This window comes from Ursus maritimus, unplaced genomic scaffold (assembly GCF_017311325.1).
Source record: "Ursus maritimus isolate PB19 unplaced genomic scaffold, ASM1731132v1 scaffold_4, whole genome shotgun sequence".
Taxonomy (NCBI): domain Eukaryota; kingdom Metazoa; phylum Chordata; class Mammalia; order Carnivora; family Ursidae; genus Ursus; species Ursus maritimus.
The window spans coordinates 27,350,839-27,378,061 of record NW_024426552.1 but is presented as its reverse complement, the minus strand read 5'-3'; the positions used below and the strand labels follow the sequence as shown (position 1 = coordinate 27,378,061).

Below are 27,223 nucleotides of genomic sequence, written 5' to 3'. Positions count from 1 at the left end.
ATGCAATTAACAGTTGAAAAGTAGTGTTTAAAAATGAGAAAGAAATATTATGGGTTGATGGGTAGGGCACTAATTGCCTAGAAATACTCTGAGCTTTCCAAATGAAGCTCCTCCACCCATAAAATTCACATCCACAACTTGTGGCCCTCCCTTGCCCACTGAATTTCTCCCTTCAATTTACAGTGGCATGGACGGCCTTGGTCTCAGGCCATCAACTCTTCCTTGCACAGCATTAATCCCTAGGAGATGTCCTGTGACTCAGCCGCTACTGTGGAAATGTCAGCTGAACTTTTAGACACACACACACACGCACACATGTGCACACACGCACACACACGAATATATGGTAGCTCAAGATTCAGAAGTAACCAAAGCAGAGAAGTTTTCTGTAAAAGCTTGCTTTTTTTCTTCTCCGACAAAGAACATGTCACTAATCAGAAATACCCCACCGTAAGCCAAGATTTTTTGGCTGTAATAGAATTACCTGCCTATGATTCCTAAATTAAAAAAAAAAAAGTATCGAAAAAGGCACTTTTAGGAAATTGAACTTTTAAAGAAACTTATGGCAAAGTTTATAACTAAAAATAATCTATCGTACAATTATGACTTCTTGATCCATAGATCAATATACGGTAATCTAAAACTCACATGTGTTTATTAAAGGGACGGAGGACGGGTGATGTGGATGAATGTTTGACTAATCATGTGTGAATGAACATAGAACAAAGATACAGTCCAATCAAAAGATGATATTATTAAAACATTTCCTATGTTGTGATTAAAAGAAAATAACTAAATCCCAAAATGTTTCACCTATTTGTAACAGAGAAAATTACAACTATTTAGAAATTCAGTTAAAATTATTCCCCAAAATGTTACATAATCTTGAGTAAAACTGAAATATTTCAAAATAAATTATTTTCATAAATACTTTGTAAATCTAAGAGCACTCTTAAAAGGTAAAATTTGGACAGAATATATAATCAAATCACTAAACTAATGACAAATATGCACTATAATTCCCTTTGCCCTAAGATATTAAAAATATATTTAATAAAAAATTAGAAACTCTTAAATAATTAATAACTAACATAATTAATTATTTCTTGTTCCAGTAACATTAGAGGGAGAATACCAAGCAGATCAACTTTTTATGCTGTTGTTCATGTTTGTGAACTCTGAAGACTTATTGTTTTATTCATTACCTTCCCAAAGTTAAATAATTTTAATTTTGAAGTCATTTATTATTAATAAATTTTTCTACACCTGGCTGCTAATTTTCTCTTCTTGGGAATTTTTAAGTTATAAAATGATATCATTTTGTATTAATAATCAAGGTTACTCTTCTATATTTTTAAGGAAAACTTACATGTTTTAACAACTATTAATATATTGATGTTATTTTAGAGGGGTTTTCTATGTGCTGATTTTTAATACATTTTAAAATTCTTATAGACATTAAAGACTTTCAAATATTATTTGCAATTGATTCTTTGCTTCCACAGTCAACCTAATTAGATTCCATTTCCTTCCTATATGTCTATGTGTATCTATACGCACTCGGACACACGTATATATCCTATTAATAATACATACTTCCTATTCTAATTGTTTTTCCTTTTTTAAGTAGACCACAATGCCCTGCTTATTTTAATAGGGAAAGATGTAAATTTTTCTTACCTGCCCTTTAAACTACTTTGGGAAAATGTGAAGTCAGCTGAACTGAAGTTAGCAATTACCTTTTAGCTGACAGAGTCTTCTGATGTGGGAACCATTCTCAGGCTTGCAGGGTTCCTGCCAGATTGTGTCATTCACTGTTTTCCTTTCTAAAATAAAGCAGAGGATTGGTTAGCAGAATTCACAGTAACATCTGTCCAGTAAGTGTAAGAAATCTGAAATCAAAACAAGATCAGCACACAGCTGTCACTTGGTAAGAGACAGAAGAGCTCTGCGGTCCATCCTGGAGAGTTCTAGTCCCTAATGGACAACCCCCAACTGTCCCGTGGGCCCCCATTTATTTCCATGAACTACATAAGCACCCATGCATATGTGGTAGGATGCTGCTATTGAAATACCTGTTAATAGTTTGTGATTACATTATTCTTGGAAGGATTTTTCCTGAATTAACATTTACGTTTTTATGCTTAGTTCAAGTGTCCCCACCCTCCACATTCCTCATCATTTGTAACAAAATGATCAAGTGTGTGGAGAGAACGCTGAGCTGTGGTGATTTCAAGAAACTTTCAAATCTTGAGCAGAAGAACAATGACTTGCTGGGCCCTGTCCTCCCACCATCTACAGCAGGGCCTGGATATGTGGTGAAAAACTGAACTGTGCTAACATGAAAAATTAGAATCCCTTCTCATCTCCTTATCAAAGACAATCATTCCACATGTTGTGTCATCATATTGATAAAGCAAATCTGAGATGACGCACCCAAAGCATCACCTGGAAACAAAGTCAGCACCCCTGTGCTGTTTTTAAAGGCACTATTTACTCTCCTATCTGACTACAGGAAGGGAGTCGAGCATCAAGCATTATACTAGGATGGAAACATCTATAGCCCTGTGTATACAAACTGCATAGCAGGCTATGAGAATAAATCCAGATGGAAAATAAAACTTTCCCTTACTTCCTTTAAGATTATGCATTATTTAAATCAGGACTGATACGCAAAATATTTAACTAGTGAGATAGGACACAGCCCCCATGGATGCTGCCACCGGACGAATATCAGACACCCTTGGAAGATGCATCCATTGGTGATCATCACCTTGGTCTGAATGAGCTTTTCAAGTCCTGCCCAGGAGACTGGTTTTTAAAAAGACGGGGAAGGGAGTTTGAGCATCCAACTCTTAGACTCTACCGGGGAGAAAGGGCACCCACAAGTTTAACAAACTTCATTAAAAATAAATTATCGCCTGGGCGCCTAGGGGGCCTCAGTCAGTTAAGCATCCGCCTTCAGCTCAGGTCATGACCTCGGGGTCCTGAGATCAAGAGCCACATTGGGCTCCCTGCTTAGTGGGGAGTCTGCTCCTCCCTCTCCCTCTGCCCCTCCCCCTCGATTTGTGCTCCCTCTCAAATAAATAAATAAAAATCTTTAAAAAAATAAAGTATTGCCTGAATAATGCAGATTTTTAAAAAGATTTTATTTATTTGAGAGAGAGAGAGTCAGATATAGCGACACAGAGCATGAGTGGGGGGGAGAGAGAGAAGCAGCCTCCCCACCAAGCAGCAAGCCTGATGTGGGGCTCAATTCCAGGACCCTGAGATCATGACTCCAGCCCAAGGCAGATGCTCAACGGACTGAGCCACCTAGGTGCCCTAATCCAGATGTTTTGCCACTGTGACTATTTTATAATTACTGACACTATATTCTGTAAGAGAAGGCGAGACGTTATCCATTAGCTTTCTAAAAGTGATTAATAGAATTAGATATTTACTTCAGAATTAAAACAAATCAAGCCAATGGCCTTTATTATAATTACAGAAGCTAAAGAAAAGTTCTGTAATCACAGAAACTAAAGAAAAGTTCTGGTGTTTGAACTGCTGTGGAAGAGTCTTTTGTAATATATTTTTTATTTCTTTTTATTCATTCCCAGATTCATATATCTGAAAAGATATGGAAGAGGTCACCTTGACCATGGTCAGCCAAGCTAACATTGGGAAGCTGGAAGATAATCAGCCAATAAACCATCAAAGAGAATTATATTTTTAATGTAAAAGGAAATTATTCTGAATAAATCAATGATTTCTTTGTCTTAGCCATTTACAGTTAGAATGGAACCACCTTCCTTTTTAAAAAATTTCTTCTATAGAATTCAAAGACAATTTGATTTTCATTAATCACTTATTGTTGCTGTATGGAAGTGGCAGAAAAAAAGAACTTTTAGAGAAACAGAACAGATTATCTGCATGAGTAATCTTCTAAATTACTAACCAAATCCTTTGTTTTCAGACATAGATCTCTGGATCAACCTAGAAGAATAAAAGAAACAGATATTTAAGTCTACATCTAGTAAATAAAATTTTTAATCAAACAGAAATTAGATTACCTAGACATGCTTGAAATACATTTGAGAGCAGAAATAAATTCTACCTCTAACTAACGTCTGTATATAGCCCTGAATTTTCTTGACCCTAGATGGCAAAGTACAATTAATGTAAGTATAATCTTGGCCTGGAAATTTCCATGCAATTTGGAGAAATTTCCATGCAACATTCATACAACCCACACACACAAAAAGTGGGCCGTTTTTACATGATTGTATCTCAAGATAATCAATAGTTAATATGGAAAAGCTGTTTTTGAAATAATTCCATTCAATAAATACAGGAAGAATGATTGAATATAATCATGTATAATCCCTAATGAAACAACAGATCTGGGCAATAATCAACAATTGCTGTTAAAACTTTTCATGGAAAGGCTGAAGGGCAACTTTGTGCTGGATGGATCAGCCTGATACCGTCTGAACCCACTAAGCAAGTTCACAGTCATAAAACTACAGACAACCAGATATACGGGCTTCCAAAGTAATGCAACAGGAAGCCTACAGTCACTGATGACCTACTTTTAAAATATATACACATATATCAAACTTGAACATTATCAACCCCGGAGATCTAACTAAAAAATTTACAGGAAACATAGAGGATAGAAGAACATGTTTTTTAAAAAATACCACACTGATGCAATCAGCAAAATTCAAAAATACAGAAAATTCCTCAGAACAAACAATCCAGTTTCTTCAACAAATCAATGGAGAAGGACCTTTAAATTAAGAGAAATGAACTGAATGCATTGCAATGATCCTGTTTGGATCATGATTCAATTAACTATTAAAAAAAAGCACATGAGGCTGTCAAAAAAATTTTAACAGTGACTATATATTTGGTCATATTATACAATTTTTCTTATTTTGTTCTAGTGCAGTGGTGGCACTGTGGTTATGTTTTGTTTTTTTTTTTTAAACACATGGCTTGCTTTGTAACAATATATATCAAAACATGAAATTATGTGTCTGGGATCTGCTCTAAAAAAATAGTGGGGGTTGAGGGCTGGGGAGTCAAACGGGTAGAAATGAAATAAGATTGACTGTAGGTTGATACTTGTTTAAGCCTGGTGATGCGAGTTCATCACTATCTCCTCCTTTGTGTATAATTGAAAATTTCCATAATAAAATGTCCAAAACAGAAACCGAGGCTAAGACTATGCTGACTCGATCATGTTAATTATTTTATGCACTGGGTGAACACATAATTAACTTTGTGGTAGCTTGAGTGTTTCCCACTATTTATATTGTTGGTAGTCATTAAATTAATGCCACATTCACCTTTCCTTAAGCTCAGGATTGTAAGAAAAAAAATCTGTATATATAATTTTTGTCTTTACCATTTTATTTGGGTTTGTTTTATTTGTTAATGCAAACGCTTAAGACGCCTCCCGGCAAAGAGTAAGTGTTCCCAGAAAGCTATTTATAGTATGGGAAGGGGAGGTAGGTGCAGAACAGCTCGAGATGTTATTCCCTTCAGAGGAGTGGTGGACAAAAGAATGAAGGAACTCGCGAGTCTTCAAGTTTAATTGGTCACAATCGGAGGAGCACATTAACTGCTTTTGCAAAACCCTAATTCAGTCAGCATCAGGTACTTTCCCTCTCATCCATTCCCCTTTCGCCTCCCCATGCTTTGGTATCTTCTGATCTATAGAAGCATCAATCGTAAGCCAACAGCTGTCATTTCATGTCAGTCCCTCATCTGGAGTCGCTGAGTTCCTTCTCCGCGGAGAGAATGAACCGCCGCGTAGGCAGCGCGGCTTTTCACAAGGAGATGAGTCCTGCCAAAACCCCTTCTTGACTCCAGCTCAGGCTTAAAACGCCACTGTTGTAGTTTAAATAGTTAACTGTGGCTAAAAGACGACTGCCCTTGTCGTCCAGGTGCTCTAAGCTGTTAATCATCCAATTACCTACTTCCTATGCGTGTGTTTTACATCCTTACTAGGAGAAGGCTGTGAGCAGGAAAGGAAGGAAACGAAAGGAAATCACAGAATGCCTTGGGGGCAGGAGAGCAGGCTGTCCAGAAAGACTCCATCCGGAGAGAATTTCACATAGTAACAGTTTGGTCTCAGACCATTCCAGAGTGCAAGGAAGCTATTCTGTATCATCAGCAACCAATCTGGAAATTTCCCCATAAGCCAACTTCCGGCCCCTCTGTATTTCCGCTTATTCGTTAAAATCCCATTACTTTATGCAACATGTGTGTGCCACATCCTCTGGCCGCTTGATGTGCTGAATGTAAAGCCAAACCTGACCTAAATAACCCAAATCTCTTTACAAACACATTTTTACTTGGATTAGAAGAACCCTTCAGAAGATTAGGAGGTCACCAATAGAAGCATGTTCGTGAGTAGGCTCCCACTTTAATCGGAGTCTGGTTTGAACACATGTTTCTTCTTCTGGAAATTTCATTTTCACCTCCCCGTGTACAGAAATGTCACAACACAGGTTTCCTATGCATCAGCATAAACAGATAAATGGTAGCAGAGTAAAACATATCTTGATTTGTACATGACGATTTTTTTAAAAAGCGCTTTGACAGGAAAACCACTAAAATATTCCATTCAACATTACAGAACTAACAGAGCGTAAAGTTTTCAAGGTAAACTTGACTTACTTTCTTTTTGGTTGTGCATTCTCAAAATTAGAAACTTCCTGAAAAAAAAAAACAAAATAAAATAAAATACTACTACTCCAAGATATCAGGAGAATTCAAGTATGGTTCATCTTCGAGTATAATCCAAATGTAGTTCGTTTTGCCTTTTCCCAGTAAAATGACTGGTGTTTCCCCCTTGTATTCTGGTACTAGGTCACAGAATCTCAGTTCAAGTTGTTTGTACTTTTTCTCTTTTTGTCTTTGTAACTTTGAGAGACACAGAGTGCTTCCTTTATTAACTAGGGCTTATACCTTATTCTAAGCCCTGGTCAGTTAATAAACCAAGTCTTTTAAATAAAAACATGCAGTTAAATCCTTATAACCTCAAGTTTCCGTTCCCCAGCAATCCACCAACACCAAGGGCAGAGATAGGCACTAGAGTATGCTAATTCTATCACACAGTACTTTCCTCTGAGAAAGTTTAATCTATCACAATACCCTGAGTGTGTTGAAATACACCTGTGATTCATCTGGCCTCTCTCTTCAAAGCAACTGAATGTTGTGTAAATCCCTTACATTTTTCGGAGAAGAATATGTCGCCACATCTTTCACCATCCTTGAAAGAGCTTAAACTGCTCCCAGGCACCTTTAAGAACACTTCAGATTTTGGGGCGCCTGGGTGGCACAGCAGTTAATCGTCTGCCTTCGGCTCAGGGCGTGATCCCGGCGTTACGGGATCAAGTCCCACATCAGGCTCTTCCGCTATGAGCCTGCTTCTTCCTCTCCCACTCCCCCTGCTTGTGTTCCCTCTCTCGCTGGCTGTCTCTCTCTGTCGAATAAATAAATAAAATCTTAAAAAAAAAAAAAAAGAACACTTCAGATTTTCTTGTTATCATTCATCTTCTCCTTCATTCAAAACCACTCATGTTTTTGATGTTCAAAGTGCTTTTTAACATCTACTATATCATAGGCAACAGATCATGTTGGAGAGAGGTTTGATTGGTGTGGTAGGAATTTGTGTGGTAAAGAATACTGGAACCAATATTCCACATAAGAGGAAAAAACAGAAATGCAGAAGTGGGGAAGAGTAGTGAATGAAAATCAGAAAAAGCAAAACTGGTTTTATTGTTCCAATGGCTGACAGTATCCGTCTGAGCACTGCCAAATCCAGGATAACTTGTCCCCCACAGGGTAACTGAAGGGACCCTTTCACCACCATTAGCAACCACACCAGCACTGTGTCATCAGGAAAAAGGATGGCCATCTTTGTAGTTACACTTTCCTGTCACATATATTTGGAATTTAGCTGGGAAGGAGCAAGTTCCATATTTACATAATCTATAAAGTCTGGGCCAAATATGTTTCATTAATCAGAATCCACTGTTTTGAGTCTAATGAATTTGTTGTATGGGTTTAGATAAATTTCTTCGGATTGCAAATCTCATAGTCTTCAAAATCGATTCTACCTGTTTTGAGTATAGAGAAAGAGGTGTCTAGTCTAGAGTTAACTAGTACAAAGGGTCAACTTGCAATATGAAAGATGGGAAACATTAGCTATCTTCTGTTTTTTTTTTTTTTTAAGATTTTATTTATTTATTTGACAGAGAGAGAGACAGCCAGAGAGAGAGGGAACACAAGCAGGGGGAGTGGGAGAGGGAGAAGCAGGCTCCCAGCTGAGGAGCCTGATGTGGGGCTCGATCCCAGAATGCCGGGATCATGCCCTGAGCGGAAGGCAGACGCTTAACGACTGCGCTACCCAGGCACCCCAGGGGGCATATTATTAAAGCACGGTCTCCTGCTTCACTTGGGTGAAGCCTTTGACTAAGTTAATACAAGCAGGTGTTGGGCCCACGCAAAACTGGTCAAATACGTGTGGCTGCTGATTGTGGTAAAAGAGATACAGTTAGCTCTGGGCCGAGGCATGGAGACATCTGGATCAAGACTGAAAGAATTTCATAAGACCAGGGATAGAGACTGGTTATTTTTAGGGCATATAGTGTCACAACATTCTCTAGGGACTATCTACTTTGTTCTGTTTTATTGGAATCTGGGTTATCCAATTTTTATTTGTAATGAATAACTTTGGTTTGGGGGTTTTTTGTTAAAGAGTTTTCTTGTAATGGATACTTCGAAAAAGATTCTGAGGCATGCTTAGCTGGCTCAGTAGTAAGAGTATTGATCTCGAGGTCGTGAGTTCGAGCCCTGTATTGGGTGTGGAGATTACTTAAATAAATAAAACTTAAAAAAGAAAAAGATTGTGGGTTAAAACTTCTTTTAATCCCTATTAAGATATTAGAGGTAATGCAGTTTTCCTTCAGCAACATGCTTCCTACAAGACGGTAGAGAGAGTCAAGCACATTAAATGTGTGTCTGAAGTGTGATTATAAGGGGGAAGGGGATTATGTTTTCAAACAAGGCAACATCTACTTAATTAATAATACATCTGTTCCCTGGGTGTTGCCTAGGTGTATGTTACTACTGAATTGGTTAAGCAATTTTTAGTATTGCTTGTACCAGACTCAAAGCAGCTGCTTTCCTTTCTGACTTCTGCTTACATAAGCAGACTGTTATGTATTCAGAGTTCAGACCCTGTATTCCTAGAGGGGCAAGTCAAGGAAAGACTAGATACAGCTTTATTTTTAGAGCTACATCTGTGTGTGTGTGTGTGTGTGTGTGTGTGTGTGTGTGTGTGTGTTACTCTGAACTCCAAAAAGAAGACACCATTTCAGAGAGTCAATGAAATGATTCTGTCTAGTCCATTAATTTGACACTTGCCATAAATACCAGGCAAAACTTACTCCTGTTAGCCTTCATTTCATTATCCCCTAAATCAAGCACTAATCATTAGTCTTACCTTTCATTCACTAGGGAGTTTGTGGCTTAATTTAATTTTTACCCCGGGCAATTGTTAGGAAAATAAAAAATGAAATGTAGGCAAATTATTACAAACGGGCCAGCAGAAACTAAAGGACATGTCCAACATGTGTTATTATTCAAGTAGATGAGAGCAGGCTATAGGAGTAAAGCATTTTCACATAACTATGCAACAAGGTCGTATTAGGTCAAGTTAAAAAAAAACAATTCAAAATGAAGAAAGAGAAGAGGACACTTAAGAGAAATTTTGGATACCAGGTGCCGTATTTCTATTCTCATGCAGTGGTTATGGTTGACTGTCCTTTGGGGTTGAGTCTAATATGCGTCTGTTTCTTGTGTTATTGGTTTTTAAATCTTACTTTCAAATCACAAAGTCAAAAAGGAAAAATGAAGTGAATAGGTCAGGGATTGTTGTTGCCTAACTAATGGAAATGTGAAAGGTGTTTCTGCACCAGAGAAAACTGATTGGCAGTAAATGATGGTGTAAATCCCATGGTGAACTTTTAAGACTGTAGAGATCTGACCTTTGATTTGCGATAAGTAAACTGAGATCCCAAACGGTAAACTGACTTGTCTAGGGTCATGCATATAGTGCTCTACTTTGATTAAATGTTAGTCATGTCTTCATCCTAATATACTCTATTGGAATTATATACATTCATTCATTCATTCATACATTTACACTTCATTCAACAAATATTTATTGAGCATGTACTATGTATCAGACAAGATGCAAAGAAGAATTATAAGTGGTTCCTCTCTCAAATATTCAACCATCAGTGACTGCTGATTTCAGGATCCTGTTGGAGTCTATGATTTTCTTAACTTTGAAGATTAAATGGGCTAGCCTTCATAAAATCTTTACACGATGCCAAACACATTGAAGAAAATTATAGATGTTATTTCTCATTAAATTCATTATTAGTTACATTGAATTCTAATATTGAAGCAAGAGTTGAACACACACATATATGTATACACATAACTTCTCATTAAAATAAGTTAACCCAATTTCTATTTTGTCTGACTCGTTCTCTTAAGAGAATGAGGATGATTCACTTGCATAACTGAAATGGTTTTACTAATATTAAAATACAGCAATTCCAAGAATGCCACATCCAAACTGAATGAGCCTGTTTCTGGACATTTCTTAGGTTCCTGTGCTTCAGTAAAGTTCCCACAGATGTTCAAAAAAGACATGGAAATTAATGGAAGTTCCTTTTTTAAAAAATTCTCAGAGACATCTGGCAAAGATGATTATAATGCCCCAAAGTTAATAAAATAGAGTAGTTTTGCAGTGCACCTAAAGCCACCAGAGAGAGCGTGTACACACGCACACACACACACACACAGGCATATACACGAGCTATCAGCTCTGCTGTCAAAACAAAGAGGAGGTTGGTGTGACTGGATTACAAACCATCACCCATGGGAAGGAGTCCTACCCCTCATGAGCTCTTCTCCCTTGCCTGTGCATCTTAGTGTAAACATGTGGAGAAAAATCCCATGATGGAGAAGTCTCCTAAATTACCAAATAGATCACACAGCAGACAGGCATATTAGCGAAGGTAGCTAATCTGAACCCAATTGGTTAAAGCAAGTCGCTAAGAACAATATGGCTTTGAATCACATTGCTTTTCTATTTCTTGATTTAACGCATTTGCAGAATAATAATGGCAGAACAGTCACGTCATAGTAAGCACAATTCTAAATGTTTTATATATCGTAATTCACTTAATCTTTACAGCAATCCTGTGAGGTGGGTACTATTATAACTATCCTCAATTTACATATGAGTAAACTGAGGCACAGAGCAGTCGAGATTCTTGCCTAAGGTCACGTAATTAGCATGTGGTAAGACTGGTATTTTATGCCTGATGTCTTAGCCAGGACATATACTACTTCTATCCTTGACTGCACAGATACTGAATTTCCCCGGCATTTAGACCAGAGATCTCACAAATGAGCACTACTGGCCAGAGAGAGTGGCTACGAAAAAGCCAAGGGAATATAGTGTTATTTCCCACTACTAAACCAAGAACTCGGAAGGTACCCCCTTATCAAAGCATTAATACCAATAATGTAGTATTATTTGAAGACAAGGGCACAGACAGCCCATTGATGTGTTTTAAAGGCACTCATCATTTTGTGGAGGCTGCCATCATCATCAAAGAATGCCCAGTCATTTATGACAGCACATTTAATTAAAAGTGGGCACTTCACGAATCACTGAATTTAGATGACAGTCTGTACATTGGCGGTCCCCCGGTGTATTACTATAATAATGTTACAGTTCTCAGGGAAAACAGATTTCATCCCCCCATGAGAATGCAATGAAGAAGAAGAAGTAATGTCAGCTCAGCCTGATGGGAAAAGTAGACTTTCTTGCCAGCGTGTCCGGCTCCTGTCAAAGAGTAACAACCCTATATAGCTAATGAATTCTGACTTCCTCAAGAGAAGCAGGTGGTGTATGGAATCCCTCCATGGCCCGTCATCCGGGGCAGATCACAGAGCTTGTAGCGCCTGGAGAATGCACACGTACCGGATCTAATCCATCAGGGACAGAGCTGGTAAATCACATAAAATTTTGCCATTTGTCTACTGGTGTGCTAAGTGAGCTTTCTATCCATCCTGAACTAACAAACTCCTCTCACAGCACTATAAATATCCCGGATGACAAAACAGGTTTCCTAGGGGATGGTTATTTGCATTATAAAAGATTCTTCCGTTACCAAAAGATTCCATTCCAGATTTCTTTAAAAAAAAAAAAAAAAAAGAGCTTTTCTGAAGTATCTTCAAATGTGTGATTTATGAAATTATATTTACACAAGGTTTTGGGGAGGGGAATAATGCTCATAAAGTCACCAGTTTGCTGCCATGTAGATCATTACCTGATTTCTTCCTCATAGCCACAAATGGAATGAGAGCAAGCCAAAGAACTTGCGAGAAGTCAGGTAGGAAATGCGATGGGTAAAAATGTGAAATTCCATCCTAGCAATGAGAAGACACTGAGCTGGCACTCCAGAGCCTGGCTTGCTTCCCCGGGTCTGCTCCTCAACTGGGCAAGACCCAAATGTCCTCACAGAGCTTCAGTCTCTGCGTCCACAGAATAAGGCTGGTGAAGGAGAACTTTACAATCTCCACCAGTAGAAACAAGCCATGGTTCCTAATCTACAATATTTCAATCCAAACTCAGTAGGGATGACAAAAGCTTTTAAGAGAAAATTAAAGTGCGAATGGGCTTCTTTGCTTTACAGCTTTTTCCTTAAAACATGATTAAAGAGATAACCGTGGCTTTCATCAGATTCAATTAGTAATTGTATCATAAGCTTAGGAAATAAAAAAGAGAATAAGGCATAATTAACCTTAATCTATTGATTTCTTTTTATTTTAACGTAAGTCTCTATTTACGAGAGGAGACTAATTAAAACCACCAGAGAGTGTTCACACAGGAATTGGTGGCAGAAGAATCACTGTATGTGATCATAGATATAATGGGTAAAAAAAATAAAAATGAAAGAAAAGTGTCATCTTTTTAATGAAGGTAATCTATGCTTTACATGTCAGCTTGTTAGGAGTCATTTTACAATCCAGAAATCAAGAAAAGGATTACATGCACTGTTTTGACACTGACTCCTCTTGCTCATAGCTTGATGAAGACCTAGTTGATGGGATGCCATTGTTAATCTCATTTTCTTCCTTTTGTGTCTATGTTATTAATAGCTCTGTCAGTGCTGATGCTAATATGGAGACAGAACAAAAAACTCCCAATTTTAATAGTTTGGAGGCGAGTAAGAAATGCAGTTGAGTGGTTAGAATACCAACCTTAGAGTCACCTACCTTGACTTCTCCATTACTCACCTATTCTAAAATGACATGTCACATTTCAATGTGTCCATTTATCCATTTATAAGACACTTGGCTTTAAGTGCTTTTTAAGCTCTTTTGTGAAAAATGCTAGAATAGTGTGTGATGATAATGTCTTAACCACCTCTTTTCATCACTTTTAACTCTAGTTCTTCCTTTAAGTCTTAAATCTCATCTCTGTGGAACTGGTACCGTTAAACCACAAACCACAGTTACGTTCTTAGAGATAACACCTATTAGTGATCATTTATTTTGTGCCAATCACTGTGCTAATAATGTTAATTACATTGTTACTTTTTATTCTCAAACGATGAATAAGGGTAACAGTTTCTTCATTTTACAGAAGAAATGGGGCTTGAAGAGTTTAAGGAACCTGTCCAAGATCACATGACAAGTAAATTTCAAAGCTGGGACTTTTACAAGGCTTATTTGATCCCCCAATTATTTTGTCTTTTGAAATTCCTTCTGAGAATTCGTATAGAAGTTGGGCTTGATGCTTACAATACAGCATTTAATTACATAGTTATTTATGTTTCTCTCTAGATATTTTGGGCATATGTATTTCTTGCTGTAGTTGACATCTGTCATTCAATAAACCTAAAATCAATGTGTGGAAGAGGAGGAAGGAGAGGAGGAATGGTGAAAGAGAAGGAAAGAGAGAGGAAGGAAGGAAGGAAGGAAGGAAGGAAGGAAGGAAGGAAGGAAGGGAGGGAGGGAAGGAGGGAGGGAAGGAGGAAGAAAGGGGAGAAGGAAGGAAGAAAGAAAGGAAGGGTGGAAAAAAAGAAAAAGAAAGAAGGAAAGAAAGAAACTACTCTTGCTATGAGAATAAGATGTGGGGGTTTAGGTCCTGTCCACCACATCCACCAACCTAAGGCACTGATACAAAACTAACATAGGGCAAAATACAAGTTACGGGCATCCATTTTTAATGTAACAAATCTCAGAAAAGACAATATGGCTCTGGAGCCTGCCACGGTGACAGTGTCTTCTTGATCTGGCCACTTCCTGATTATGACAGAAGCAGCAGCTCTCTTGGGTGGCAAACTTTGTAGTGTGCCTCTCAGAGTAATTCCTACAAGCTTAGCTAGGTATCTGTCTTCAGACTCCCAATAATTCTGAGTTCTCTTTAACTCATATTATATTCCTCTCTGATTAAATTAGCTAGCATGGATTTGATTATCTGCAAATAACTCTGATCAATAACTTGTCAAATTAATTTCAGTTCCTGTGTTAAATATTGCTGTGGGGGTGCCTGGGTGGCTCGGTCAGTTAAGCGTCTGCCTTCGGCTCAGGCCATGATCCCAGGGTCCTGGGATCGAGCCCCTCATTGAGCTCCCTACTTTAGCGGGGAATCTGCTTCCCCCTCCCCCGACCCTCCCTCTAACATATGCTCTCTCGCGCTCTCAAATAAATAATAAAAATATTGCTGTGTAATAAATTACTCCAAAATGTAATGGCTTAAAACAATAAGGATTTATTATCTCCAGTTTCTGTGGGTCAAGAGTATGGGCATGACTTAGATGGGTCCTCTGTTTCATGGTCTCTCACAGGGTTGCAGTCAAGTTGTTGATCCAAGGGTCTGAGGTCTCATCCAAAGCTTAGCTGGGGAAAGGATCCTCTTTTAAGCTTCCTTAGTGGTTGCTGGAAGCATCCAATTTTTTGAGGGCTATTGAAATAAAGGCCTCGCTGGTTGTAGGCTGACTGCTGCTCTAGCTTCCTTACCACATGGGTCTCTGTAGATGGTATCTTGCTTCATCATGATGTTCAAGCCAAGAAGGTAAGGAAGCCAGTCTGCTAGCAAGACAGAAGCCAGGGTCTTTTGTAACCTAATTATGGAAGAGACTCCCGGTTACCTTTGCCAAATTCTGTAGTAATCAAATCACATAGAAGGGTGGGGATTACACAAGGACTTAAATATCAGAAGGCAGATAGTATGATTAATTTTGTGCCAACTTGGGGCGCCTGGGTGGCTCAGTCATTAGGCGTCTGCCTTCGGCTCAGGGCGTGATCCCAGAGTTCTGGAATCGAGCCCCACATCAGGCTCCTCAGCTGGGAGCCTGCTTCTTCCTCTCCCTCTCCCCCTGCCTGTGTTCCTTCTCTTGCCGGCTGTCTCTCTCTCTGTCGAATAAATAAATAAAATCTTAAAAAAAATTTTTTTGTGTCAACTTGGCTAGACTACAAGACCCAGATATTTGGTCAAACACCAGCTTACAAGCCACTATGAAAGTATTTTTTGAGATGAGATCAATATTTAAATCAGTAGACTTTGAGTAAAACACACTAACCTCCATAATATGGGTGGATCTTATTCAATCAGTTGAAGATCTTAAGACAAAAAGCCTGTAGTCTCCCACAGGGAAGAATATGTATAGATAGTCTTGATATCTTCTAGATAGTGCCTTTAGACTATCTCTGGATTCTAGTTATAACATCAACTCTTTCCTGGGTCTCCAGCCTGCCAGCCTGCCCTGAAAATTTCTGACTTGCCAGCTTCCATAATCACATGAGTCAATTCCATCAAATAAAATTCTTTCTTTATATTTCCACAACCTATTAGTTCTGTTTCTCTAGACAACACTGACTAATATAGTCAGCTTCATTAGAGGACATTTTAGAAGTCTGCCTTCTACAGTTCCAAAAGGAAAATTATAGCGTTTTATGTTAGACAACACTCCCCTACCAAAATAATTAATTTCTTAATAGATTTTATTTATTTATTCATGGGGGGCAGTGCAGAGAGAGAAGCAGGCTCCCCACTGAGCAGGGAGCCTGACATGGGAGTCAATCCCAGGACCCTGGGATCATGACCTGAGCCGAAGGCAGATGCTTACCCACCTGAGCCACCCAAGTGCCCCTTCACTTCCAAAATTATTTAAAATGTATTCAAGGAAACATTTTAGAGCAGGAAGGGGCCTTAGAGTTCATCGAGTCTAATCTATCACCTTATAGAGGTGGAAAATGAGATTCGGATAGTATAAGGACTTATTCAACATTATTTAGGAACAAAGCTGGGGCAAGAACTCCGTTTTCTCTCACAATGCTCTTACCACTGACCCCTGAATTATCCCAAGTTGAAGGCTAAGAATTGCACTGGTGGCCTGAAGACTGATTATAGTGAAGGAAACTCTTCATGGGCAGATGAACTCTTGGTCAGCAAGCTTGCTCTTCCCTGAAGTTGCTATTCCCATAAGTGGGTAATGGTTTTGTGCTGGTGCTTCCTCAACTTCCAAATCAGATCCCTTACTGATCAATGGCACACACAGCCAAGACAGCAGGCTGGGGTCATGGATGCTGCCAGTGGCTCTGGAACACAGCAAAAATAACCGGCCATATGGGGATTAAACCCCTGACCTTGGCCTCATTAGTGCTGAGCTCGAACCAACTGTTAGACATGTATTGTATTGTTTGTCTTTAAAGCTATCTTTGAATCTGCTCTATTACTTTCTCATTAACATCTGGTGGCTGGGAACAATTTAATTGATTTCTATAGTGCTTTTTATCAGTACAGAATGTTGATGAGTGAGTATACAAAAAATTAAACTTGCATTTTAATAATATTTAAGTTAAAATGGACCCCCCCTCAAAACCAAAACCCAAAAAACATCCTGAAATAGGCATTAGGCAAACAAGAGCCACTGTGATAGATTTTCTTGTTCACTGTTGTCTACACGTGATGGGAAATCTCGGGCTAAATTGTCAAACATTGCAGTCAACCTGAGTGTTCATGATTTGAGGCAATTTGTGGAGATTAAAATCTTGGGTGTTCTAATGCACATCAACAATAAATCCTGTTGCTTCTTCTTGTCCAGCCCAGTAAAAATCAATGCTTTTAGGTAAGGAGTGTTGATAACAAATTATTTTTGAGCAGTTATTTTAAAAGGACATTCGAGCTCAAGTGAGAGTTTGACTTAAAGTCATTTAATCAAGGATATTAAATTAAAGGATCACTCTGCCCTGGTGTGATGGGTTGCAGAAGGAAGGAAAATGAACATTAACATGCATTATGCCAGGTGCTTAACGGGTCTTATAACATTTGATCCTCACTACAAACCAAGAGGCAGACATTTTTAGCCACATTCTATTGCTTAGGAAATTTAGGGTCAGAGAAGTTCAATAACATTTTCAAGGACCCACATTTCTCAGCCGCCTGGGGAGCAGGAATAAAATTCGAGTCTATTAACTGCATTGCCCATCTCAACTTCTTTCTGCTATGTTCTCTGTATCATTAGATTATATTTAGCATATATATTATAAGGTCAGATTCTTTATCCTCCTATCTTCCCCTCCTCTTCACTTCTTATCTCCCAAAAGCACTCTGCCACTCACCTGTCTCCTGCCTTCTCTACTCTTGTGTATACACACATTCATACCCCCCCCCCCCCCCCCCCCCACACACACTGCTGGCAGAGGGGCCAAAGGACAAGATTAGTATTTGGGAAGCCAGAACTCCAGTCTTGACTCCATCTGTCTCTCCATACAAGTCACTAATCTCAGCTTCCTCATTGGGTAACACACCTGTTCCCTATTGTCTTGTTTCCTACAAGTATATAATTAAATGTTTATCATTAAGTATTTTTATACTTTAATATCTATACTTCCTTAAGTGGAGTATGATATCATCTAGTTACTTTGATGCCTCAATACCACCAGCAGTTTCAAGCCTCTCATCCTGCCCTGTTCCAATACAGAAACCATTACTAGCCTCATATGGCTATTGAGCAATTGATAGATGGCTGGTGTGACTGAGGAACTAAATTTTAATTTAACTTAATTTTAATTTAGAAACTGAAGCTGAGTACAAAATACACAATCTATGATTTCACTAGGATTAGGTTTCACTTCACCACTGACACTTCAGCATCTGACTCAAGATGTATAAAATACAGACTAAAGTCTTAGTTTAAAAACAAGAATGTAAAATGTCTCATTAACATTTTGTATTAATTACATTGTTTCTTCTTAAAGTTTTTTTTATTGTGACTACTAGAAAATCTAAAATTATATCTGTGGATTGCATTATATTTCTACTGGATGGGGTTACTCTAATCCCTTCTTACTGATACAGTAGATCCAGATAGGGCCTAGGTAGATGTGTCTTCAGGTGATCCTGAAGCCCAGCTGCTCTTGAGAACAACTGCCAAAAGTGTGGCAAAGTCTTTTTTATAGCAGCTCTTTTGTTTGTGATATATTTTTTTTAAGGTTTTTTATTTATTTGCAAGAGAGGGAGAGAGAGAGAGCATGAGTAGGGGGAGAAGCAGAGGGAGAGGGAATGAGAGAATCTCAAGCAGACTCCATCATGGGGCTCGATCTCATGACCCTGAGATCCTGACCTGAGCCCAAATCAAGAGTTGGATGCTTAACTGACTGAACCACCCAGGTACCCCTGTGATTTAATTCTTAATGTAATAGTATTAGTCTTTTTTTTTTATTCCTCTCCAGCTTAACTGGAAAAAATCAAAAGTCTTACTTTATCACTACTTTATTAGACCCAAATATTACAGAAGACTTGTAACTCACTTTTTTTTTATTTTAAACATTTTGCTTTTATTAGAATACTCTTTTTTTATTATTATGCTATGTTAGTCACCATACAGTACATCATTAGTTTTTGATGTAGTGTTCCATGATTCATGATTTGTGTATAACACCCAGTGCTCATGACAACACGTGCCCTCCTTCATACCCCTCACCGTGTAGTTCACTTTAAATGTTAGGATAATACTGTAAGCCTGTGGTAAAACGCAAATTATTTTCTACTGAGACAAAGGACAGCCACCTTCAGAAAGCTAGCCATCCTCCCTGTCCACTGCAGAGGAGTTCCAGAGGTGAAAGGGCACAGCTTTTGTTTAGTTTTTTGAGGATGGTAATGCCAATTATAATCAGTATGAAAAGTCTCAGAAGGAAGGATAGCGGACATAGTAGATTAACACTAAACATCTCCTCACCTTCCTTCTGGTGTACCTTCATTTATCAGGGGCCAAAAAGCTAAAAACTACATTCTACAAGTTTCCTAAAGCCTGGAGAACAAATATAATTTGACTCTGGCAGAATATGAGCATCTGTGTGACATTTGAAAGGTGGGATGTGACGCGGAGGCCACCATCCAGTAGCTATGAGTGAAATTCCATTTATCCTAATATATCTAAAATATTCCCATTTCAACAATTAATGTAAAAACTGTAAAAAAAATGTAATAAGCTGTTTTATGCTTTTTTCGTGGGAAGTCTTGAAACTATGGCATGTATTTTAACCCTACTGCATTCACATTTGGACTAGCCCTTTTTCAAGCACTCAATTGCCACTTGTGTTTGTAACTTCATAGTTCTAGGGGTCAGTAAACTTCTTCTATGAAAAGTCAGATAGAAATATATTAGGCTCTGGGGGTCAGAGACAATTTCTACAGCACAGTCTTCTTTACTTTTGCTTTTGTTTTTAAGCAAATCTTTTAAATGCAAAAGCAGCTCTTAGCTCTTGGGCCATAAAATACAGGCCCCTCAGGCTACAGTTTGCAGCCCTTCTCAAGGTTCTTTCCTTCCATGCTAAATCCTTCCTGCACGTGGACAGGAAGAGGATCAATCAAGAGGAGATTGTCTTCCTGCAATAGAACTCAGCTGAACCTATACAGGGGACTGTTCTCATTCTACAGAGAAGGACACCGAGGTCTAGAGAATTTTAGCAAATTTCCCAGGTCAAATAGCTCATAAGTGGCAGACCCAGAATGAGAACTCTTATTTGCCCATCTCCAAAGCTCATGCTTTTCAACACTGCATCATACATACTTCATTATTTTTTTTAAAATTTTTTATTTAAATTCAATTAGCCAACATATAGTACATCATTAGTTTCAGATGCGGTGTTCAATAATTTATCAGTTGCCTATAAAACCCAGTGCTCATCAACATCACATGCCCTCCTTATTGCCCATCACCTAGTTACCCCGTCCCCCCAATCTCCCCTGCAGCAACCCTCAGTTTTTTTCTTATAGTTAAGAGTCTCTCATGGTTTGTCTCCCCCTCTGATGACTTCCCCTTCAGTTTTCCCTCCCTTCCCTTATGATCCTCTGTGCTTTTCTTATATTCCACATATAAGTAAAACCATATAATTGTCTTTCTCTGACTGACTTATTTCACTTAGCATAATACCCCCCAATTCCATCCACGCCAATGTAAATGGTAAGTATTCATCCTTTCTGATGGCTGCATAATATTCCATTGTATAAATGAACCACATCTCCTTTATCCATTTATCTGTCGATGGACATCCTGGCTCTTTCCACAGTTTGCCTATTGTGGACATTGCTGGGGTGCAGTTGCCCCTTCGGATCACTACACTTGTGTCTTTGGGATAAATACCCAGTCGTGCAATTGCTGGGTCATAGGTAGCTCTATTTTTAACTTCTTGAGGAACCTCCATACCATTTTCCAGAGTGGCTGTACCAGCTTGCATTCCCATCAATGGTGTAAGAAGGCTCCCCTTACTCCTCGTCCTTGCCAACATTTGTTGTCTCCTGTCTTGCTAATTTTAGCCATTCTGACTGGTGTAAGGTAGTATCTCATTGTGGTTTTGATTTGTATTTCCCTGATGCCAAGTGATGTGGAGCATTTTTTCGTGTGTCTGTTGGCTATTTGTATGTCTTCTTTGGAGAAATGTCTGTTCAATACATGCTTCATTATTAAGACTTTCTTTAGCTTGATTAATGGAACTTCACTGATCCATTCATTTAGCTTACAAATATTTATTGAATGAATATTTGTGCAACATATAAATAATAGGGACATTTCCCCTACCCCACATGAAAGCTCATTTTTGAAAAGGCTCAAATTTCTTGCCAATTTAATTTGTGGGTTACAAAATGCAAGCAAAAATGGACAACTATTTGCTTACTTCAGTCAATACAGATGGCAAACCAGATAATTCAGGACTGATCCAGGTAACCCCCAACTGGCAGAGGTACAAACATTTTATGTTCTCACTCTATTTCTAAATCAAGATACTTTATTAGCTTCAGACATAATAAAGAAGTAATAAAATAGGTACAGACTCAAGCCATAATGGCCTATACTTTAACTAATATAATAACAAAGTAGTCAATTCTTAGTTAGACTAGTATATTAGCATAGTTTCTTTCAGCATATTTACTTAGTTGCACAATTATTCACTCCAAAACACTCTTCATACTTTTTTTTTTTTTGGTCAGTAGCCCTCCAAAACTCTCTGGCTTTGCTAAGATATAAGTGGATCACTTACTATTCTTCTTGTATTTTAAATTGATTTATCCTTGGATGGACTCTCCATTACCAATCCCTCCTAGAACTACAATTAAAATGGAAGCTAGATATTTCAGATGTTTCTCATTTAAAATCCCAAAATATGGAATAGACGTCTTTCCAAAGAAGACATGAAGATGGCCAACAGACACATGAACATATGCTCAACATCACTCATCATCAGTGAAATTCAAATCAAAATCACAATAAGATATCATCTCACAGCAGTCAGAATGGGTGGTCTCAAAAGGACAAGAAATAACAATTGCTGGCGAGGATGTGCAGAAAAGGGATTCCTCCTGCACTGTTAGGAGGAATGTAAATTGGTACAGCCAGTGTGGAAAACAGTATGTAGGTTCCCCAAAAAAACGGAAAATAGAAATACCATGAGATCTAGTAATTCCCTTTCTGGGTATTTACCCAAAGAACATGAAAACACGAATTCAAAAGGATACATGTGTACCTATGTTTACTGTAGCATTGTTTATAATAGACAAGATGTGAAAATAACCTAAGTGACCATCAATAAATGGATAAAGAAGATGTGTTACATATACACACAATGGAATATTACGCAGCCATAAAAAGAACAAAATCTTGACATTTGTAACAACGATACACCAGAAGATTTTTATGCTAAGTGAACTAAGTCAGACAGAAAGACAAATGCCATATGATTTTACTGATATGTGGAATCTAGAAAACCAAGCAAACAGACAAACAGAGACTCATAAATATAAAAAACAAACTGGTGGTTACCAGAGGGGAAGGGGGAAGGGGATAGACAAAATAGGTGAAGAGGAGTAAGAGGTGTACACTTCCAGTTATAAAATAAGTTGCAGGGATGAAAAGTAGAACATAGGGAATATGGTCAATAATACTGTAATAACTTTGTGTGGTGACAGATGGTAACTATACTTATCATGGTGAACATATCATAATGTAGATAATCGTCAAATCACTATGTTGTGCACCTGAAACTGATTGTATATGTAAACTGTACTTCAATTTTTTTTTTTAATTTTAAAAATCCCCAAATAAACTTCTTCCCTTTAATACCTACTCAACCCTTAAATGAGAAGTTGATCGATACTGGATAATCTCTTCTGGGAGTCTGGATTATCCTATAATCATCTATATAATTCCATGCCTTGCTTAAAACAGTGTTTTCTACATCACAAAACTCCTAATAAATAAATAAATAAATAAAACGTGGTTAAGGGAAGCCAGGATGCCTCTCTCATTTTGATTTTTCTTTTCTTTTCTTTTTTTTTTTTTTTAGAGAGGGAGAGAGAGCAGGGTTGGGGGAGGGGCACAGGGAAAGGGAGAGAGAGAATCTTAAGCAGGCTCCATGCTGAGTGTGGAGCCTGATGACGGGCTCGATATCACAACCCTGAGATCATTACCTGAGCTGAAATCAAGAGTTGGACGCTTAACTGACTGAGCCACCCAGGTGCCTTTGATTTTTCTTTTCAATTCATGTAACAAATGCTATTATTTTTAGTATGGTCTATTAATTTCCACTGGAACAACCAGATATGCTGTCTGGTTGCTCCTAAAGAACCTGAGTATGAGAGCACCTCTCCTCCCTCAGAAGGTTACAGATACATTTGGGTTGAGGACTGGGAGCTTGAGATATAACTCCATGAACTTTTGGAGTGTTTTTATAGTATTTCTAGAACACGAATCCTGAAAGAATAATTTTTTTCTGATAGTGTCAAGACTAGTCCAAAACTTTTTTCCCCCCTTAAATCGGGGGGGAAAAAAAGGAAATAAGAATACTAGGAGGAAAAAATGATCCATTCTTCAGAGGCTCAGAGGGAAAGTTCTAAATCACTAAATGTCATTTTATTAAAAGACTGATTTTATTTTATCTAAGCCATGGAATCATTTTTATAAGGAATAAAATGTCAGTGGTAATTTGAAAGGACTGGTACAATTTAACAATTAATAGTAGAATCAGTGGTTGAACTGGTTGCCTTTCAAAAGTGTATACACACACACACAATTTATGCTTGTATGTGTGCATAAACTTTTAAATTAAATATGGAGACATATATATCTATATACATGATATGCATGTATATATACATATATATGTGTGTGTTGTATATATACATGGAGAGAGTTGTAGCAAACTTAAATCATGTTTTCATTATTCTCATCTACTTTGCAATGTAAGAAGTTTGATAAAAATTCTAGTAGACTGCTTGGCCATGAACTTGTTTATTTTTCATGCATATTTATTAAACTAACACATTTAAGGAAATATCTTCAGGCTCTTCAGCCTATTCAATTTTTCTTCTTAATTATAGAGTAAAAATGCTTACAAACATTTTGCAATGTCAATTGAGAGTCTTCATGTAAGTCTCACTCTCTCACATTAATATGTAAATGTATTGCTTCCTCTTCTGCATATCTGTCAACATCAACATCTTCATGGATATTGAAAAGAGTATAGATTGATGGAAGAGTTTCCACTACACTAAATTTTTGGGGATTATTTTTACTTACTGAGACTTATTATTGAACTTGGTTGTTAACTAATATGACATTGCTTACAACTCTAAAAAAAGAAGTTTTCAAAGAATGTCCCCAAGGAATAGAATAGGTAGGTATGAAGGTAGGTATAAAACTTGAAGGTACTTTTCTGGATTTGAATCCTGGGTCACCCTTTTTTTAATTGGAAAGTTATATAACCTTTCTACACATTTTTTTTAAGATTTTATTTATTTATTTGAGAGAGAGAACACAGAGAGAGACAGAGAGGGAGAAGCAGGCTCCCCGCTGAACAGGGAGTCTGATGCAGGGCTCAATCCCAGGACCCTAGGGTCATGATGTGAGCCGAAGGCAGATGCTTACTGACTAAGCCACCCAGACACCCCTTTTCTCCACATTTCTAAACCTCTCTAAAGTTATTGTGAGGATCAACACAAATGTCATATATAACATCACCTAGTACAGTGCCTTATAAAGAAGGAATCAGATATTAATCTTTGTGTTGTCATTGGGGAAAAGTATGATTGCAAGGGTAAGAGATGGCATCTAAATCTCTAAGTACAGGGAAACTCTTTGTTTGTAGCAAACATGGGATATTTTGTATTGTACTAAGCCACAATAGAAGCAAAATCAGTATGTTAGAGTGGGATTAACTTCAATACAGCACAATCAACTAAGAGAACAGCGAGCACTGTTAAACAAGGACAGAGCCAATTTTGCAGAGCACCAAGAACTCTCTGCCTCTAGTAATTATAAAGATAATTCAAAAAAAACTATCTGCATTTGCATTCTAGTAAGACTTGTGTTTTCTAAGCTCATGGTGCGTGTCCATAAATTTAAGGAGCAGCTTAGTAAAGTGGTTAGCACGAATTTTAAAACCTCCACTGGTGTGTTGCAATTGACACTGGGAATAATGAACAAATAAATATTCAGGCATCGTAAGCCTGTTATTAAACCACTGGTAGCTCGAAAATGACCGCAGTAGGAGCATTTACACCAAGGCAATTGGCAAATGCTACAAATCTGGGGTTCCCTCCACCCATTCCAAAGACCTCATTTGCCAATACACTACTGATGAACCACTGAGGCAGACCCATATATCTTTAACTGCCAGCTTTACCACTTCACGGTTTAGAGCCTTTAGCAAGTTATTTTACTTTCTCTCCTGTAGTTTCCTAATCTCAAAAAAGATATAATTAGTTCCTTGTCTTAAGGTTGCTTTGAGATTAACTGAGTTAACTTAGGTAATCACCTAATACATACTTTATAAATGGTGGTTTATATTCATAAGGTAAAATCATGAAAGAGACAGCAACGAAGAGAAACTCAGACACCAAAAGTAAATGAAGAACTTTCTGAGAACAGTGGTTTTTGCTGTATTGAGAGGTATCATGAAGCAAGTGATTCTAAATATACAGAGAAGCAATCCACTCAACTCAAGGCTTCACTCACCATGAAGACATTGCCGTGTGCTTTTCCACTCTCTCCAAAGGGTGAACTAAGAGAACCAGTCCCAACAGAGGTGTTTTCTTGGTTAGTTTGTTGCTCTGGGACGGGCTCATATAAGCTGTCCATGGAGCCTTCCTGCAATAAAAGAGATTCATGAGGCAAAAATAATAAAATGATATTTTCCTTGAAAAGTCTTTTTTTTTTCAAAAGTCTTTCTTATTTTAGAAAAATAAGATTTAAAAAAAAAGTCTTTCTTATTTTAGAAAGAGAGAGCACACAAGCAGAGGGAGGGGGAGAGGGAGAGAATCCCAAGCAGACTCCCCACTGAGCGGGAGGCTGGATGCTGGGCTCCATTTCATGACCCCAAGATCATGACCTGAGCTGAAATCAAGAAACGGCTGCCCACCGACCAAGCCACCCAGGCGCCCCTCCTTGAAAAGTCTTCTAACCTAGCTACCCACTTTTGTAAAGTACCCTATCTAAGTCATCTGGGGCACAGAGATGAAGAGTTACTGGTACATCAGTTTTCAAAAGTGAACAAGGTGGTAAAGAAAGGCATTCTCACCACTCACTACAGAGCCAGAAATTCAAACAAGACTCAAGTGTTGGGGAGCAACACACAAAATGAGGCAGTTTCTCAAGAAGTATGATGAAGACATCCAGTTCAAGGCACTGCTAACTAAAGGCCGACATGGACAGCAAAAACTGTGCTGGGCATCGGGTCACAAGTTTTAGATACACATATCCCTCTAATTAGTCCTACATCCTTGCAGAAGGAACACTATCTGTTGTACTTCAGCTTCCTCAACTGTGTGCAGCAGCTCATCCGCGTTACAGAGGAACTGGCAGGATAAAATGAATACACAGGATATGCTTTCAAATGCAAACCGAGGGTTTCAGAGTGGGGGGGATAGGGGGATGGGTTGGCCCAGTGATGGGTATTAAGGAGGACACTTATTGCACAGAGCGCTGAGTGTTACATGCAAACAATGAACCATGGAAAACTACATCAAAAACTAATGATGTACTGTATGGTGACTAACATAACATAATAAAATTTAAAAAAAAAGAAAAAGTATTTCACAAGTACAATAAAGGCATTAAACATTAATGTTTACAATATTTACATTAATAGTATGATTTACTTGTTTTTATTCTTTTAAAGAATAATGAATCTTAAAATGTATGGGTTTGCATTTAAAACCATTGTGAACTATACTGTATATTTTCTTTGTGTTTGGGAAGCCAACTTACTAACTGAACTGACTTGTTATATTTTCTCCTTTTGAGATAGGATTGGTCTAGTTGTAGAAACAATCTTAAGGGAGAGAGGTATATACTTAGTATGTGGAAAATTTCTATAGTGATGCTGATAATGGTCTCATTAATATAAAAGGTCTGTTGGATTATGAAAAAGTTTTCTTGCTTGAAACAATGAATAAAAAAGTATAGTGTTGTGCTGAAAATGTTCTCATCTTTCAAAATGATATTTAGTAAGATATAAGCTAAGATTGAATTGCAGTTTCATCATCTACTTTGGAATTTTCAACTAAAATGCTCTACAGTTTCATATTTTAAAGATTATTTATCTATCTATCTATCTGACAGAGAGAGAG

At 37.9% G+C, this 27,223-nt stretch overlaps 1 protein-coding gene across 1 annotated transcript in view; it reads right to left on the bottom strand.

Moving 5' to 3' along the window:
* Positions 1 to 27,223, bottom strand: part of SAMSN1 (SAM domain, SH3 domain and nuclear localization signals 1) — a gene marked incomplete in the record, with an annotated part of 260,035 nt that overhangs the window by 105,164 nt on the left and 127,648 nt on the right. Inside the window, 3 exon segments of the mRNA XM_040621094.1 lie at positions 1,740 to 1,826; positions 3,941 to 3,978; positions 6,673 to 6,710. Of these exon segments, the coding sequence (XP_040477028.1) occupies positions 1,740 to 1,826; positions 3,941 to 3,978; positions 6,673 to 6,710 (163 nt within the window).